The 20,154-nt window shown below is 36.0% G+C and overlaps 3 protein-coding genes across 7 annotated transcripts in view; all 3 read left to right on the top strand.

The window, feature by feature from the left end:
- Window positions 1–18,011, top strand: part of LOC127847600 (nucleolar protein 58-like) — a 53,561-nt gene extending 35,550 nt beyond the window's left edge. The window contains exons 12-15 of the mRNA XM_052379620.1: window positions 2,425–2,486; window positions 15,463–15,599; window positions 16,251–16,337; window positions 17,525–18,011. Coding sequence (XP_052235580.1) covers window positions 2,425–2,486; window positions 15,463–15,599; window positions 16,251–16,337; window positions 17,525–17,613 — 375 coding nt within the window. The 3' untranslated portion in view covers window positions 17,614–18,011. The remainder of the gene's footprint in view (window positions 1–2,424; window positions 2,487–15,462; window positions 15,600–16,250; window positions 16,338–17,524) is intronic.
- LOC127847597 (uncharacterized) overlaps window positions 1–20,154 on the top strand; it is a 188,530-nt gene that overhangs the window by 77,166 nt on the left and 91,210 nt on the right. The window lies entirely within an intron of this gene.
- The window catches only part of LOC127847599 (protein PALS2-like), a 195,271-nt gene that overhangs the window by 139,353 nt on the left and 35,764 nt on the right, over window positions 1–20,154 (top strand). The gene's annotated exons all lie outside the window — the stretch shown is intronic.

Raw genomic sequence — 20,154 nt, 5'->3', positions numbered from 1 at the left:
TATAATCTGAAAATGTGGTCCTTTGGGAACATTAACTGCATCCAAGAAATATAAAAGCACATCCGGTTTGATTGGGTCTTTCCATGGTGATAATGTTAAATGCAACACCACTGGCGTTCCCGTAGCACTGCTTTTGAGGTATTTAATATATTATAAATAATAAATAATATAGAATACACTGCATGAACCCAAAGGACCAGAAAGTATAACAACACTGAATCCCTATAGACACTGAGGGTCAAGCTCTCTGTGACTTGTTATAGTTATGCCTTTTATTGGTCATAAAATGGTATATTTAAGCCGTTGCCAGAAGTCAACATTAAACTCGGAATTAAGGAAAGCAACACATTCAATATTAATGAACAGCAAGTTTTTATTTCATAAAAGCATTTAAATATAGTCATATAGCATTACAGACATCATCAAATTTATTGTACATACAGTTATACACAAAACATGAGAAGAAAATGCACCATGTACGACAATTTCTAAAAAAAAAATATTTTTAAAAATAAAATTATTTGCCTACCTACCTACCCTAATTTTTTTGGCCATGTCAGTGGAAACAAACGATTTTTTTTTTTAGGCCTAAGCAAGAAGAGATCAATTTAGCAAATAATGTCAGTATTGGACACATAATAATATACAGTTTTCAGTAGGTCGGACTAAACAAGTGCTTGAATTTGGATTTTTTCCCTTTGAAAAGTGCTTAAACAGTGCTTGAATTTCATTGGAGAAAATCTGTATGAACCCTGGGTAGGATAAATAGAACACAGAGCAAAACTGAAAAGGAGTCAGAATGGAGGTGGGTTGGATAATAGGAACATTGAGCAAAACTGGAAAGGATAGTTTGAGAAATGGAGGAGGGAAATGTTGGTAGGATAAATGGAAGAAAGGAGTCTGAGCAATGGAGGAGGTGTTGGGGAGGATAATTAATACACAGAAAATCTGTAAAGGAGAAAGGTGGTCAGGATTAATTGAACACATCAAACTGGGAAAGTAGATCCTAGTAGAATTTGTGAACTGATGCTGATGCTCCACTGTCAAAGTTTTTGCATGATTGCCAATGATGAACTATCAAGAGCCTTATAATTTTCTGAGTAACAGTGACTCTAAAATGATAGGACTGAGGCATAGTATGAAACAACACCATTGAACTTCTTAATGAATTTCTTTATGAACATATAATCAGCATGCTATTACTGGTTGAATGCCCTTGTGAGAAGATTTCGAAATTAAACCTTGCCCGACGGTTGTGGTGAGAACAAATATTTTTAATAGAGTTGCTATAGTTTTAAATGAATTAACTCAATAAAAAGCCAGGGTTCTGTTTTTGTCAATGTCCACAAAGGACTACCAAGTTCTGCAATTTTTAAGATGTGTTGATGGGGCTAGACCTAACAAACCTTCTTCAATCCTAATATAGAGATTTCCAATTAAAGCAGATGATGTGGACATGTTAATCTTTCTATCAGCGTTTCTTAGTGTAAAAAAGAAGTTTTGTCAAGTAAAAGTTTGTTTGGGCAAGACAAATTCTTAGTAGAAAATATTGTACCGCACACATGTTTAATGTTATTGGATAATGGGACCCTGTTAATTTCCATGCCTTCAGTTTTATGGCTGGTTCCATCCCTGGTCAGAGTTTATATGGGGCATAGGTCATGAAATCTATTGCTCAGCTAGGCTGATATAAATATGAAAGTCAGGTATGGGCATAAGTAGGTTAACATTAACCCTTCACCACTTAGATGCCTATTTTGACGCATTTGTAGTCTCAGAGAAAGTAACATTGAATGAAAGTTTTACAGGATTCATATCCAACTCTTAGATACTGATGAGCAGCAAACAGCATAAAACCTGAACAGACTGCAAGTAACTCGCAGGCTGTTCTGGTTTTATGCTGTTAACAGTGTTTGCACATAGCTATTTTCGCTTTGCTTCTGAGTGGGGAAGGGTTAAATTTTCTGACCAGCTTACCCATACAAAGCATGAGTTGGTGAACTAAAAGCAGTGATTTGACTGAATTTCTATGGGTGAAAAATCAAGTAAATTTGTGTTACTCTGCAAGTATATTTGTGGTGCAGATTGAGTGAGTGACCTTGTCAATGATGATCCACAATGAGCCTTATGTATCTGATGTTTAATGACCTTCAAATGATAGGACTGAGACAAGGTCACCAACTCACCAACCCATGCAAAAGGCGGTGCTCTTGTCTTTACCTTGTCAACATCTAAAGTGAAAGATACAATTTCAAAGGTCTCCAATGGGTCTTATGTCATAAACACATGGTTGAAAATAAAAAAATTATTAATATCTCGTTGTTAAATAAATGCCATTTACATTTAATTCATCACCTTTCTAACTGATTCTTAGTTCTTAGCCTTTAAGAATCTCTTTGTGACTTCTACAACTCTTGTTTTCAGTCCCGAAGAATCAGTGGCAGTGGAAAGGCAATCTCAAAGTGGGACAAATATGAGAACAAAAGGTTAGAGAAAGTTTTCACATATATACACTGTTTTTTTCACCATTTGGGGAATGGAGCTGGGTACCTTTGAATTGGGTAAATTTTTGGCGTTTCGACTAAAATTGGGAAATAAGTGTTGTTGCTGTTTTGCTAAAAAAAAAGCTTCAAATTGAGAAAAGAAGTGTTTTAAATATTATTTTTTACTAAGGTTGAACTTTTATGGCTGGATGGGAGATGAACAAAATGTTCAAATCTAAATTAAATAATTTGGAAACCTTCAATTGGGAATATTTAGGTCCCATTTTCCCATTTGAGAAAATTATATACTTTTTATGCCCCCCCCCCCCCTCCGTCAAAAAAGAGGGGGTATATTGTTTTGCACATGGTCTGTCCGTCCACCAAACTGTTTCCAGATGATAACTCAAGAACGCTTAGGCCTAGGATCATGAAACTTCATAGGTACATTGATCATTACTGGCAGATGACCCCTATTGATTTTCAGGTCACTAAGTCAAAGGTCAAGGTCACAGTGACCCGAAATAGTAAAATGGTTTCCCGATGATAACTCAAGAAAGCTTATGGCAAGGATCATGAAACTTCATAGGTACATTGATCATGACTCGCAGATGACCCCTATTTCAGGTCAAAGGTGAATGTAACAGTGACCTGAAGCAGTAAAATGGTTTCTAACGTATTCACACAATTGCTGCGCAGCCACTACAACTGAAAGCCCATTTTGGGGGCTTGCGTGTTTTACAAACAGCCCTTGTTTCCATTGGTAATGGGGCCTAATACGGACCAGATTTTTAAAGAAAAAAAACCCTGATATATAAGCCTCTCTCTGGAAAAATGGGGCATAATGTATGCACGTTATAATTGGACGGTGTGCAAACGCTTATTAGGGTAGACACTTGCCGCTTTAATGGTTCATAGGAAGCCTTTGTAGTCAAGGAAAGTGTTTTTATACGCCCGTCTATGACGGGACGTATTATGGTATACCCCGCGTCCGTCCGTCCGTCCGTCTGTTAATGTCGTACGCTACGTCAAATATCCTTTGACAGATTTTCTTCAAATTTTAACACAATCTTAATATTGATAAACCCTGATCCCCTTTCGTTTTTGACGGAATTCTGAATTGTCGTTCCAGAGTTATGGGACTTTGTTCGTCAAAATTTCGTGATTTCATTGAATGTCCTACTGTAGCTCAAATATCCTTCGATGGATTTTTTTCAAATTTCAACACAATCTTAATATTGATAAACCCTGATCCCCTTTCGTTTTTGACGGAATTCTGAATTGTCGTTCCAGAGTTATGGGACTTTGTTCGTCAAAATTTCGTGATTTCATTGAATGTCCTACTGTAGCTCAAATATCCTTCGATGGATTTTTTTCAAATTTCAACACAATCTTAATATTGATAAACCCTGATCCCCTTTCGTTTTTGACGGAATTCTGAATTGTCGTTCCAGAGTTATGGGACTTTGTTCGTCAAAATTTCGTGATTTCATTGAATGTCCTACTGTAGCTCAAATATCCTTCGATGGATTTTTTTCAAATTTCAACACAATCTTAATATTGATAAACCCTGATCCCCTTTCGTTTTTGACGGAATTCTGAATTGTCGTTCCAGAGTTATGGGACTTTGTTCGTCAAAATTTCGTGATTTCATTGAATGTCCTACTGTAGCTCAAATATCCTTCGATGGATTTTTTTCAAATTTCAACACAATCTTAATATTGATAAACCCTGATCCCCTTTCGTTTTTGACGGAATTCTGAATTGTTGTTCCACAGTTATGGGACTTTGTTGAATGTCAAGGAGACGGCGCTCCATGCTCATGTACTTATAAAATAAACCATGTATTCAAATACAAATAAACTGAAGTAAAAAAATGATTCAAAGGGTTATTTATTACCTTACTACTTCATTGGCGAACGACGGGCGTATCATGCGCTCATGGCGCAGCTCTTTATTTAGTGTTAAAAAAGTTGCCAATGATGAGCTATCAAGAGCCTTACAAATGTCTGACATATAATCACTTTTAAATGATAGGACTCAGATGCAACTGTCAAAACAACCAAACTGCAATTTCCTGTTTTACTGAATATTGTGAATCATGTAATTTGACATACAAATCTTGCTTGTTGTTTGAAACTTTCATATGTCTGAAATGATAGGACTGAGGTGCAAGTGTCAAAACACACAAACTGCAATTTCCTGTTTTACTGAAAATGTGACTTGTGTAATATAACATACAAATCTTATTTGAAACTTTCATATGTATTTGTCTCTCACTTAGCAAGGAAAGTGTGGATCCATTCTGCTCTTTGTTAACTTTTTTTCCTAGGTTAATAGCAGGCAGGTCCACATATGCACACACACACAAACAAATTAAAATACATCAAGCTGTTTCTAATCTTAAATAGTAAGCGATCATCCTGCTTCATTTTCAAAAATAAACTTGTGAGTGGTGTTTTTATTGCTCACAATGGGGCTGGTATAGGGCCCCATTCCAACTCCCATCCAGCTGTTTTAGTTTATTCTTAGTTAAAATCATATTTAAAAAAAAAACTTGTATTCTCAATGTTAAATATTTATTAGTAAAACAACAACACTAATTTCTCAATTTTAATTAAAATGCCCGTGATTTTTGCCTAGCCCTAGGGACCCAGACCCATTCCCAAAATGGTTGGGAAAAAACAATGCTTGTATTTTTTTAAGGCCTAGTGTCATGGTGATGAGCAAGAGATAGATAGGGACAAATGAAATCTGTGATTTCAAAACTATCTCACTGAGTTGACACTTTGCTTAAAAAATCAGAGTTGACAAAAATCTGATTTATGCTGACTTCAATTAAAAAAAAATAGCTATATGCAGCTGCATGTCCATGTTTCATTTCGAGTAATAATATACGAAATTAGGTCTAATGTGAACTTCTCCATACTAGTCCATATACTACATGGACAATACTTGTTGTCATGTAATTTTCGCAAACTACCTTCCATTCCATTCCTTCTCAGCATGTTTTTTTTGTGTGTAATTATAAGTTCAAATATTGTGTTATGCCCCCGGTAGGGTGGCATAAAGCAGTTGAACTGTCGGTCCGTTTCTCTGTCTGTGTGTCCGTCTGTAAACTTTAACATTGGCAATAACTTATGCACTTTTTTATATAGCAACTTGATATTTTGCATGCATGTGTATCTCCTGAAGCTGCACATTTTTAGTGGTCAGTGTTTTATTTCACCATTTTGGGAATGGGGCCGGGTCCCTTTGGATTGGGAAAATTCGCGGCGTTTTGACTAAAATTGGTAAAATAGTGTTGTTATTGTTTTGCTAACAAATGCTTCAAAATTGAGAATACAAGTGTGTCCAGTATTATATTTACTAAGGTTGATCTTATGTGGATGGGAGATTAACAAAATATTGATTTAAAAAAAAAATAGTTTTTTTTTTTTTTTGGTTCCTTTGGGAATTTTTAGCTCCCATCTGGGAAAAATATATACTTTTTTCCATTGGGAATGGGTCCGGTTACCGGACCCGATTTTGAATGAAAAAAAAACACTGGTGGTGAAAAGTAAAAAAAAATACAATCCAAGGGAAGTAATAAGCTTCAAAAGGGAGATAATTTCTAAACCTGCCAAATGATGTATTGAAATTTTATTTCAAAGCGGCGCTATAGGGGGCATTGTGTTTCTGACAAACACATCTCTTGTTTTTAGCTTGATTGCATTAAAAACCTGGTGCTTATTGAAACGCTCCAGAGTCTGTTTCATGGGTTTTAAGAGCACTACGGTCCAGGGGTTCCACTGGCCCAAAAAAAGTTGTCGCCACTTTTTCGCGGCGCGAAACTGTCAGTTATTCCGACCTTATTAATTATGACAATCGTCTAAGAAACCTTACAACATCAATGTCATTGATTATATTATTACTTTTAAAAGTATGTAAATACATAAATAATAATAAGTAACTTCATAAGTCTTAATAAGTTTATTTATACATAAAAACATTGGTTTGCACATGATAAATAATCACAAATAACCAAACTTATCTAATAATGTTAACATCAATGGAACAGTATTAGGGCTGTCACGATTCACCGGTATATTGATATATCGCGGTGCATGTCGTGAAAAAAATCGCACCGCGGTACGGCGTTGCCGCACCGGTTTTTTTAATATTATTATATTAGCACAGATATAAATACATTACATAATTATTTTGATATAGATATCGTTTTGAAAAAATGTAGAAGCGATTCAAAAGGGCTAAATAAATAATCCGTTAATATCCAGGTTAAGCAAGCGCTTCCACTCGTAGATGTTTAACTTTCACGTTTAAAATACGGCGATGTTTGGGTCCGTACCTTTTTTGGAATTTGGGACAGATTTCCTTTGCAAATAAGTTCATAATTATCCCAAAGATGTTTATTCTATTTCTTATTTTCTTTCTTTAGTATATCGATCGTTCAAAGCATGGCACTTCCAAATCATGTATCTTAAGATTCTGAATAAGTCGAGGGAGAGTCAGAACGCTAGGGATTTTCAATACTGGGCCCGCTGACTCCGCATTTTAAACATGCCCTTGAAGCGTTCGATTTACACAGATCGTAGTCACAGCTATTGTAAACAACATGGCGGACATTTTAGAAAAAGACGCGAACAATAATATTAACAATGACTACTTTTATCAAGTTAATTACAGTTTCTTTTACATTTTCTAGTCATACTATGATACCAGTGTTTTCTGATTATTGAGTTTAATAAAGTTTGTAAAACTTGTTATTCTGCTGTTTTCTTTACAGAACATATTCTGAAAAATATCGCGGTACGTACCGCGATACAGTGTTGCCGTACCACGATATACCGCGGTACGCCCTCGGCGTATCGTGACAGCCCTAAACAGTATGCTGCATACATTTTTTATAAAAATTTATTTAAACATACAATCACACAAATGTACATCATCTGGAAGGGAAACAAATTCAAACATCAGTAAATAAAGCCTCTCAATTTAATTGTTAAACAGTTACATTTCAGAAAATAAAACATCTAAATTTAATTGTTTAACAGTTACATTTGGTCATTTGGCTAATATGATGCACATAAACTGAAAGGAAAAAAAATGATACACATCTGAACGACAAACATCTCAATTTAAATTAACACCGCCTTATATATCGTTATAATTATTGATCTTTGTGCCAGTTTGTCCTAAGTGTTACATAATTGAGTGTTCTTTATCATAAAAGAACCGTTAATCCGATAATAACCCCCATAAAACTTGACAATAGCAGTAAAAACACCGACTGTAACACTTTCACGCTTCTGTGATTTCAGTGCACTCTACACTGTAGGTCGCTTACATCGTCGTAAATCAATATTTACAACTGACAAAAGCTGGCCGCTTATGCTCGGTCGCGTGCTTTTCGACTCGCAGTACATTTTCGGATAGGATTTTACCGATTTTTTGAAATTCGCCACTTTAAAAAAATTGGAGCCACTTGAAAAAAATTAGCGCCATGGCGATCGACAGCGGAACCCCTGCTACCAATGCGAAGATAGAACACTTTACCTTCAGGGTTCTATAACGACATCCAGTCTGTTTTTTCACCATTTTGGGAATGGGGCCAGGTCCCTTTGGATTGGAAAAATGTGCGGCGTTTTGACTGATATTGGGAAATAAGGGTGGTTGTTTTGTTTAAAAATGCTTCAATATTGAGAATACAAGTGTTTTCAGTATTATATTTATTTAGGTTGAACTTGTATGGATGGGAGTTGAATAAAATATTGAGATATAAAAAAACGTTCATTGGGAATGTTTAGCTCACATTTGGGAAAAATCTATACTTTTTGCCATTGGAGAATGCTGCAGATTACCGGACCAGATTGTGAATGAAAAAAACACTGATATAAATTATATTCACTACTTCAAGGCTGTTGCTGTTTAGATGCTGTGTATTTTATTGCAAGACTGAAGGAAGTCACTTTGATGATCCAGAGATAGATAGGGACAAATGAAGTCTGATTACAAAACTATCTCACTGATGTGACATGTCAAGCAATTTAATATGAAATTAGTCGCAAGATTTTCTTGTCCGTACATGCATTATTGACAAAAGGGACAATGTTGTGATTGTCAATTAATTTTCGCAACCCTTGCCTACATTTCCAGTCCTCCCCAGAATAATTTGTTGCTATTTTATTAAAATCTATATTTTAGCTTGATAGCATGGAAAGCCTGTGGCATATTGAAATACTCTTCAAGTTTCCTGGGCATCAAACCCTTTACCTCCATTTTACAAGTTGAACACCATTTCACGGCCTTTGTTGTTGTGAATTCTCTGTATTTTATTGCAAGACATATTAATACTGTGTAATAAACAGTGTGTATATTTTGAGATAGACTTCTTATAAAACACTGTATTTGTTGGAAAGACGACTGTATTAACTTGCATGGTTACTACCGATAAATACTTCCATGTTATGACATTTTTATCTAAGTTATCTTGACAGATGTATTTATTGAACTGTTTATATCAAATATGCAATTCATGTTTCATGAAGGAATTCTTAATTGTACCCTACTTGTGCACTAATTGAAGTTTTTTGGATAGAAAGTTACTTACTTACCCATGCAAAAATAAGCATGTTACTTAAGGACAGTCACTGTGATGATCCAGAGATAGATAGGGACAAATGAAGTCTGTGATTATAAAACTATCTCACTGATGTGACATGTCGAACAATTTTATATGAAATTAGTCAAAAAAAATTCTTCTCCATACATGCATAATAGACGATGTCAATTAATTTTCGCAATTCTTGCCTACATTTCCAGTCCTTTCCAGAATAATTTGTTGCTATTTTGTTAAAATCTATATTTAAGCTTGATAGCATGGACAGCCTGAGGCATATTGAAATACTCTTCAAGTTTCCTGGGCAGCAAACCCTTTACCTCCATTTTACAAGTTGAACACCATTTCACGGCCTTTGTTGTTGTGAATTCTCTGTATTTTTTTAATTGCAAGACTTGCTGTGTATATTTATGCCCCCCTTCGAAGAAGAGGGGGTATATTGCTTTGCTCATGTCGGTCGGTCGGTCGGTCCGTCCACCAGGTGGTTGTCAGACGATAACTCAAGAATGGTTGGGCCTAGGATCATGAAACTTCATAGGTACATTGATCATGACTCGCAGATGACCCCTATTGATTTTGAGGTCACTAGGTCAAAGGTCAAGGTCACGGTGACCAGAAATAGTAAAATGGTTTTTGAATGATAACTCAAGAACGCATACACCTAGGATCATGAAACTTCATGGGTAGATTGATCATGACTTGCAGATGACCCCTATTGATTTTGAGGTCACTAGGTCAAAGGTCATGGTCACGGTGACCTGAAAAAGTAAAATAGTTTCCGGATGATAACTCAAGAACGCATACGCCTTGGATCATGAAACTTCATGGGTAGATTGATCATGACTCACAGATGACCCCTATTGATTTTGAGGTCACTAGGTCAAAGGTCAAGGTCACGGTGACCCGAAATAGTAAAATGGTTTTCGGATGATAACTTAAGAACGCATACGCCTAGGATCATGAAACTTCATAGGTAGATTGAACATGACTTGCAGATGACCCCTATTGATTTTGAGGTCACAAGGTCAAGGTCACGGTGACCGGAAATAGTAAAATGATTTTCGGATGATAACTCAAGAACGCTTTTGCCTAGGATCATGACACTTCTTAGGTACATTGATCGTGACTCGCAGATGACCCCTATTGATTTTCAGGTCACTAGGTCAAAGGTCAAGGTCACAGTGACAAAAATCGTATTCACACAATGGCTGCCACTACAATGGACAGCCCATATGGGGGGCATGCATGTTTTACAAACAGCCCTTGTTTGAGGTTGACGTCTTATAAAACACTGTATTTGTTGGAAAGACTACTGTATAAACTTGCATGGTAACTCAAACTACTGATAAGTACATGTACTTCCATGTTAGGACATTTTTATCAAAGTTATCTTGACAGATGCGTTTTTTGAACTCTTTATATCACATATACAATTTAGAGTTCATGATGGAATTCTCCATGGTACCCTACTGGTGCACTTATTGTTTTTATTCCCCCAGATTGAATGATCAGGGGGTATATTGTTTTTGGCCTGTCTGTTTGTCTGGGTGTCATTGTATGTGTGTTTCTGTCCCAAAACTTTAACCTTGCTCATTAAATGAAAACTCTTGGGTCTATGTTCTTTAAACTTCACATGTGCATGCATCTCATTGAGATGATCTACAATCAAACATGGTTTGAGGTCACTAGTTCAAAGTCAATGTCACTGTGCCCTTAATATTAAAAAAATAACCTTGTTTCTAAAATAGCTGCCGTGCGGCCTCAAAGCATATTAGGGGGTATTGTGTTTCACTGACACAGCTCTTGTTTGGATAGAAAGTTACTTACTAAACCATGCAAACATAAGCATGTTACTTTAGGACAGTCACTGTGATGATCCAGAGATAGATAGGGACAAATGAAGTCCGTGATTACAAAACTATCTCACTGATGTGACTGTCTAAACCTGAGAAAATCTGCAATTTGCATTACTGTCAAAATGGGCATGGCAAATAATGATATATTAACTCCCAATGTCAGTCTTGATTTCCCACCAGCTCATTGCCTAGGGCCAATAGTTTTGATTCTTTGGTAGTAAAAGTATTTAACCGATTGGGCTGGCGAGATTGTTATATAAGTTGGCCTGTTGGTTTGGGTGCTCATCTGTTCAGGATTTACCAAACTTGACATGTTTTCTATCACATCAACAGACCTGTTTACTTCTATGGATTCGCCGTAGTTACTACGGATTATTTGGCTAAACTACGCACTACGGATTTGTACTGAAAAACTACGGATCCATCGATCAAAATGATCAAATTTCAGTTTTTAATCATAATTTTGCTTATTTTCGGTCTTTGCGGTTAATTTATCAATCATAATCATTTTTGCGCTTGCGTAGTAAGAAACGTTAAAATTCAAGCCTCCCGGGAAACGAGTGCTGATCGAGCTTGTCGAGTCGTCACTGAACGACAACTGACCTACGTATTGGTTTGCAAATTAAGCCGAATATATACGATTTTACATTTGTATCCATTATACACATCTCTATTGCGGAGAATACCGACGACAAATAAAAGCAAAAAAAATCACTTAGCAGATTAAATTATTAGCAAGTAAATTCATCTAATGCTTTATTTACCGTAAAACTGATATGTGACCCAGTCATGCTGTTTTAATGCTCAAAATGATTTAAAAGGTTAAAACTACTGACAACAGCATAAAACTACTGAGAGATGCCCTCCATACTACTGAGAAGCAATCGGTAGGGTAAACAGGTCTGCATCAGTAATGCTTCCTACATTTCATTTATACTTAAATGGATGATGTCTATGAAATTGAACTCGTATCAACGTACCCACATGACCAGAGCTCATTTTGACCTTGACAGTGAGCTGTTATAAGGCAGACTATTAAGAAGGTAAAAATTCTGTGTAAACCTAAAAGGACTATATTGTGCAACATGAATAATGCTTCTAACAAAGCTTTTATCCTTGCATAAAAGATGTCTTTGAACACTTATCAACATACCCACATCACCTGACCTTATTTTGATCTTTACATTGACCTACTTTTTGCTTAAGACTTATTCAGAAGGTCCAAATTATTGGGAAAGCCAAAGTAACATCTGTTGTTATGACATTATGCTGCTTGCTAGAAAGCTTAGAAACTTTCAGTGATGTTATCTATTGAGACTCAAATTACCCATAGCACTTGCTTTTGACTTTGACCTATTTTGAACTTTACCTTTAAAAAGGCTAAAGAATCGATACTAGCAATTCTTACACTGGGGACAAATGCATTAAATTTTATTGAAAATGTTTTGTTTTGTTGTGTATTTGTGGTTGTTGTATTGTCGTGTTTTTTCTTTAGAAAACTGGCATTGGCATTAGTTGGGCTTGTTAAAGAGCTTAACCTTTGGGCTAGAGATTTTTTAAGTATCATGTGTACATAGATTAATACAACCACACTGTTCCGTATAGCAGGACTTAAATAGTTTGCTTTTTATGTCCTCGGTAGGATGGCATATAGCAGTTGAACTGTCCGTCAGTCAGTATGTCAGTCCGTCCGTCCGAACGAAAACTTTAATGGTCATAACTTTTTAAATATTGAACATAGCAACTTGATATTTGGCATGCATGTGCATCTCATGGAGCTGCACGTTTTGAGTGGTGAAAGGTGAAGGTAATCCTTCAAGGTCAAATGTCAAATATATGGCGTCTGTCCGTCCAAAAACTTTAACATTGGCCATAACTTTTTCAATATTGAACATAGCAACTTGATATTTGGCATGCACGTGCATCTCACGGAGCTGCACATTTTGAATGGTGAAGGTCAAGGACATCTTTCAAGGTCAAATGTCAAATATATGGCGTCTGTCTGTCCGTCCCAAAACTTCAACATTAGCCATAATTTTTTTAATATTGAAGATAGCATGCATGTGTATCTTATGGAGCTGAACATTTTGAGTGGTGAAAGGTAAAAGTCAAGGTCATCCCTCAAGGTCAAATGTCAAATATATGGCGTCTGTCTGTCCGAAAACTTTAACATTGGCCATAACTTTTTCAATATTGAAGATAGCAACTTGATATTTGGCATGCATGTGCATCTCATAGAGTTGCACATTTTGAGTGGTGAAAAGTCAAGGTCATCCATCAAGGTCAAAGGTCGAATTTTCAATATTGAAGATAGCAACTGGATATTTGGCATGCTTGTGTATCTCATGGAGCTGAACATTTTGAATGGTGAAAGGTGAAGGTCATGGTCATCCTTCAAGGTCAAATGTCAAGTATATGGCGTCTGTCCGTCCGAAAACTTTAACATTGGCCATAACTTTTTCAATATTGAAGATAGCAACTTTATATTTGGCATGCATGTGCATCTCATGGAGTTGCACATTTTGAGTGGTGAAAGGTGAAGGTCAAGGTCATCCTTTAAGGTCAAAGGTCAAATTTTGCAATATTTAAGATGGCAACTCGATTTTTGGCATTCGTGCGTATCTCATGGGAGCTGCACATTTTGAGTGGTGAAAGGTCAAGGTCATCCTTCAAGGTCAAAGTTCAAATTTTGCAATACTGAAGACTCGATATTTGGCATGCATGAGTATCTCATGGAGCTGCACATGTTGGAAGGTGAAATGTCAAGGTCAATGTCATCCTTCAAGGTCAAAGGTCAAATATATGGCTTCAAAGCGGTGCAGTAGGGGGCATTGTGTTTCACGAACACAGCTCTTGTCTTTGTTTGAATTATTGTTTGGCAAATATCAATACTTGTTACTATGATGTCGAACAAACACTAGTCATGTGATAAAAAGCTTTAAATGTTTGTCACGGTGATGATCCAGAGATAGATAGGGACAAATGAAGTTTGTGATTATAAAACTATCTCACTGATGTGACAAAACAATATTATAACTTTAATAAATGTTTATGCTCCCAAAGGGTGGCATATAGATTTTGAACTGTCTGTCAGTCTGTCCGTCTGTATAAAAACTTAACATTAGTCATAAATTTTGCAATTATTGAAGACAGCAACTTGATATTTGGCCTGCATGTGTATCTCATGGAGCTGCACATTTTGAGTTGTGAAAGGTCAAGATCATCCTTCAAGGTCAAATATATGGCTTCAAAGCGGTGCAGTAGGGGGCATTGTGTTTCACAATCACAGCTCTTGTTTGAATTATTGTTGTGCATTATCAACGCTTGTTACGATGATGTCTAACAAACATATGTCATGTAATTAAAGGTTTATTGGTTGTCACAGTGATGATCCAGAGATAGATAGGGACAAATGAAGTCTGTGATTATAAAACTATCTCACTGATGTGACAATACATTATTATAACTGTAATATTTTTTTTAGATTATGTTTTGGGCTTTTCCTTGTTTCAAGTTGTTCTGAAGATTTTTTTGTTCCAAAAATCTCTTTAACCAGTGTTCTCCATAAATATTTGAGTAGCAAGTTATATTTTCAGACTAGCCATCGACTAAGTACTAAAACGGCCACACTGCACTGTTTTGAATTGAGATTTTGGGGAAAAGTAGCAAGCGCAAAAATAGTAACCAGTGAAATAGTAACCAGTGAAATCGCCGGCTGCCGGTGCTTCCAGAGAACACTGATTAATCGTTGTTGACCATAAGTTGACCTTAATGCGTAGCATCAATTTCATGTGTTGACCAGTTGACTACATCAGTTGATAGGGCGCTAGACTACATATCCTGTTGACTACATCAGTTGATAGGGCGCTAGACTACATATCCTGTTGACTACATCAATTGATAGGGCGCTAGACTACATATCCTGTTGACTACATCAGTTGATAGGGCGCTAGACTACATATCCTGTTGACTACATCAGTTGATAGGGTGCTAGACTACATATCCTGTTGACTACATCAGTTGATAGGGCGCTAGACTACATATCCTGTTGACTACATCAGTTGATAGGGGGCTAGACTACATATCCTGTTGACTACATCAGTTGATAGGGCGCTAGACTACATATCCTGTTGACTACATCAGTTGATAGGGCGCTAGACTACATATCCTGTTGACTACATCAGTTGATAGGGCGCTAGACTACATATCCTGTTGACTACATCAGTTGATAGGGCGCTAGACTACATATCCAAGAATCATGGGATCAATCTCTGGCCTTGACGCATAACTTGTGTCTAAATCCTTTCAATGGCCATTTCTTTCCTTACCTCTGATTCATGTAGGGTAGTTTTCTGTTACTTGCATAAAAATGTGCACTTTGTGTTGGTAAACTAGCATAGAACGGAAGAGTGTCTGTTGTTATACTGAACTTGTGATATGACTGGAATACTGTAGAAACAGGGGGGAAAAACTAACAAACATTTTTCATGTGTTGCTACGTTTTCAGCCAAGTGCGTACGTACAATGAGGCAGCAGATTCCACCATACCCAATGTGGCAAAGAAACGCAAGTTTGACGATGATACAACACCTGTAGAAGCAAAACAAATGAAAACCGAGACTCCAGAAGTGGAACAGCATTCAGGTATGCTGTCATTTCATTTGAGTACAAAATGCTACATCTGGGCAATTCTGGTCAGTATCTGTGCTGTATCATGCTACATCTGGGCAATTCTGGTCAGTATCTGTGCTGTATCAGTGTCCTGGTTTTATTTAAAAACAAAAATGATTTTTATATACCTTCAATTCGGAATTTTTTGACAGCAGTTGCAAAATTTGTAGTTTTCACAACTGGGAAAGTGCCGTTTTTATCCAGTACGTTATAAAGAAAGAAAACCATCGCTGCTTCTATATATTTTAATACATACTTCAATAGAATTGACCATTGTTGACCAAGTACGAGAATGCCTCAATACAAATTATATTGTTTAGTGAGGATAAATGTGTTACTGTCAATTATTTCAATCAAAGCACTGAAATGTTCAAAATTATCGAATACAGAAAGTTTGAAGACAAAGTTTCCAAAGTAAACCCGCAAAATGAATCAAAGGTTGAGGTGTTTATTCAACAGATGTGTTTTAAAAATTGCAGAAAGGAACAACTTTAAAGAAGGGCTGACATTGAAATAAGTTATATTCATAAAATACCAAATGGATTTCTGTTAAACAATGTTCGATGCTAGGATTGGTGCATGTTATACATTTGTCACTGGGTCTTTCTTTTGTGGCATTTTCAGAAGAGAATGGTGAAACAGAAACCCCTAAGAAGAGAAAAAAGAAGAACAAACACAATGAGAGTTTGAATACCACACAGGAGGCAGAAGGTTTGTTTTGTGTCAGAATATTTGTACAAAAACTTAGAAACAACTATTTCCTGAATAATTCAAACGCAAAACGCGCTAAAACGTGCTGTTCCTAGTGCAATAATTCTCTTTTTAGTGTTTTTCACCATTTTGGGAATGGGGCAGTGTGTCCCTTTGTATTGGGAAATATCACGTCCTTTTGTCTAAAATTATAAAATTAATGTTGGTGATTTTGTGCTTACAAATACTATAAAATTTATAACAAAAGTGATTTCAATACTATATTATCTAAGGTTCAACTTACAGAGCTGGATTTGGAGATGAATGACATGTTTAGACTTGTCTTATTTCTTTAAATCTTTATTTGAAACCTTCAATTGGGTTTTTTTAGGTCCCATTTTGAAAAAAACAATACTCTTTTTCGTTGGGAATGGGTCCTCCTACCGGACCCAAATTTGATTCTTATTCTTTTTATTCCCTGCTTATTTGGCGTTGTCAGTGTGTCTCAAATTTTGTAGAGCTATATCTTAGAAACTATATAAGATTTCAAAATAAAACTTCATAGGTCTATAAATATAAATGAGCAGAAGGCAGGGGAAACAATTCAATGAATTTGCTTGTGTTCACAGTAGTTGCAATGATGATCCAGAGATAGATAGGGACACATGATATGTCTGTGATTATAAAACTATCTCACTGATGTGCAACTACTGTCTGTGTACGCCTTTATAAAGTGTAGTAAAAAGGGTTTAATAGAAAAATGTGTGTAGATTAACCCTTTCCCATTTAGAAGCTAAGTGAAAATGGCTAGTGAAAACTGTTTAATGAAAAATGTGTCAAGATGATCAAGAGGAGTATCGCCGCTTTTTGTATCAAATTATCTTTCTATATAAGTTTCTACAAAAGCTGAAATCCTGTCTAAGTGTCTGATTAACCCTTTCCCACTTGGAAGCCAAGTAAAAATGGCTATGTGCAAACAGCATAAAACCAGAACAGCCTGCGAGTAACTGGAAGTCACAAGTTCCTATCTTCATTAAACTTTGTCAGAGCATTTCACCTACTTTAAGCAAAGAGGTACCTAGTGAAGTTTTGATAGTTTTGAGAGAATTGTGTTTAAACATTTCAAAGTCCACATCAAATCAACTACAAACAATTCAGCACTGTTACTTTGGATATGAAAAGATATTAATACAACCTACATGTTTCAGTTTCCATGGAGACGGTGACTCCAGGCGGTGATGCCTCTTCAGAAAAGAAGAAAAAGAAGAAGAAAAAGCACAAGCAAGAAGCCGAATAAATCTTGATTGTGTTCATCTTTCATCTTATTATATCACATTGACCACCATATACTGCAGAGGTCTATCATGACCAAGTTCATATGCATGACCCAGTGCATTCCTATTGGTCATGAATTCCAATATTTTATGATTTATGTGGTCAGAATGTGCGCTTCATATTGTCTGTTTATCAGAATTCACGAAACATTAATGACGAGTGTCATAGAACTCTTGTGCATTATCATTTTTGTTTCAGGAGACTTGAGACTGTTGACAGAACAGAAACTTGTTGCCAATTTTCAAATTCATCTGAGTTGTTTAATGATTTATTGTGTTGACTTGATTGTTGTGGACAACAATCCATGTGTAAATAGTAACATGTAGTTACAGCTTGTTAAGAATAAAGGCAATATACTTATGTTTTTTCTTAAATGTATAATTCAGCTGGAGAGCAATTTTACTAGAAGGACAGTCTGTGTATGTTTGTTTTTTTTGGAAAAATGAAACATTTGTAGGATTCAACAGTATTTCTTGTATAATATCTGGTATGAACGACAGTAAACGTGCTGAATGGACATGCAATAGAAAAGAAGTAAATTCTGCAAAATATGTTTTTTTGCAATTATTCCGATTTGTGTTACATGAGCAAAAATGACTGATAAATTGATGGATATTTGGCGTGTGTGAATATTTGCACTGATGTTATAGTTATGAAATTTACAGTTAAGCCATTGAATGCAAAGCTTTACTCCTGATTTGTAGAAATTCTTTGGTACAAAGCATTTTACCATCTTGCTGTAGTGTAACATAAATACTAGTAAACATACTAAAAGATTTGAGGTAACAAACGAGAAATAATTATCCAGTGGATTGTGTACGTTATAAATTGGAAGATAATTAGTTTTCACCTTGATCCGAAAAACTAGTGTACAGCATTTTTGCATAAATTAATAGTTATGCATTCTAAACAAACACTATTTCTAAATATGAAGCCGACAAAAACAACTTGCTTAACTGGAGTTTAATAACTTGCACGTTTTTTGCGCGTGAATTTGAGCGTCAAACTGGGCAGTTCAGCAGGTACACTACAAACGTCTCATTTCATGTGACTGAATGTTTTAATTTTCACAAAACAACATATTGTGCATTGATTATTGTCTTATTCGTCTATGAAGATAGAGCAATTGGCACTGATGCAACTCGTCAAATATTTAATGTTGATTCAATTTTTACTGCATTAGCTTACTATTTGTAAATCATCAAGTTATAACAAAAATGTAATATTACAAGCTTCAAACTAAGTGATATTAAGAAAATAAATATGCGTCTGTACGACTTGAAGAAAAAAACAATTTTATAAGCCAGATTTCCGCAAAATCTCTGGGGTATGATGATGAAGTCCCTAAGATCTACCGATCCATATCGAAATGTGATTGTGTTCAATAGTCGAACGTGTGCCAGAGCCCATGTCAAATTACTTCACTTTGACATATAGCAAATTGGGATGAGTTTAAAAATCTAGCGAAAATATCCATGTCTATTTTATACAAACTCTTTTTATGTGATTATTTTTATGTGGCTTGTGCTTTTGTGAATTCCACATGTACATTATGGCGACTACCCACAAAACTAATCTGGGCCCAGCGGTAGGTGAACCCGAGCCCTAAATTACGTGTCTTTTTATGTGGGTAATTTATCGAATTGTATACTTGAACACGCATAGTAATCGTGCTCCTAACAAGAGTACTTTGTTTCAGTGTAGTTGAAAGGTTTTAGATACATTCATTTTGTGCTATCCGGGCTTCTTTTTTATGCTTCCCCAAAATTTTTTGAGGGGAGCATATAGTCGCCGCTTCGTCTATCTGTCCGTCCATCCGTGCACAATTTTTGTCTGGGCTATTTCTCAGTAATAAATGACTTTATGGGAAGTTTCCCTCCAAGAGGAGATGTGCATATTATCAGCCCGTTCTGGTCGGATGATTTTTCACAGAGATATCACCCTTTGAAATTTTCCATTAACTGTTCAAATAGTGCAATTCTTGTCCGGGCTATTTCTTAGCAACTAATGACCGGATTTCAATGAAACTTTATGGGAAGCTTCACTACCAAGAGGAGATGTGCATATTATCAGCGGGTTCTGGTCAGATGATTTTTCAAAAGTTATGGCCCTTTGAAATTTTCTATAAAAAATTCTTGTCCCCCCAACTACTGTGCCCTCATGACATTTTCTTTTATCTGAATATATAGTGCAATATTGTGACAAAAAAAAAGCTTTGGGGAGCATCACCCATTTTGATGGTTTCTTGTTTCTTCTGAATATTGTATTTCATCTTATTGTTATTGAGCTTTGTCTCTTCTTTGAATTGTCCGGGGTACTGAATGAAAGATACGAGTCTAAGATGTTCATGCCTTGTAAAATGTTCAACTGATAAGTAAAACGATGAATTCCATGCTATGATGAAATGAAATGAAACGGGTGCATAAATGGCTTGTGTGATTTGTATGGGAGCTTTTGAAGATTGTGTTGTTGTTATTTGTGAGCATTAGCTCACAAATAATGC

The sequence above is a fragment of the Dreissena polymorpha genome, chromosome 10 (assembly GCF_020536995.1).
Source record: "Dreissena polymorpha isolate Duluth1 chromosome 10, UMN_Dpol_1.0, whole genome shotgun sequence".
NCBI classification, from domain to species: domain Eukaryota; kingdom Metazoa; phylum Mollusca; class Bivalvia; order Myida; family Dreissenidae; genus Dreissena; species Dreissena polymorpha.
The sequence above is the reverse complement of the archived record's forward strand: the minus strand, read 5'-3'. Positions and strand labels throughout refer to the sequence as shown.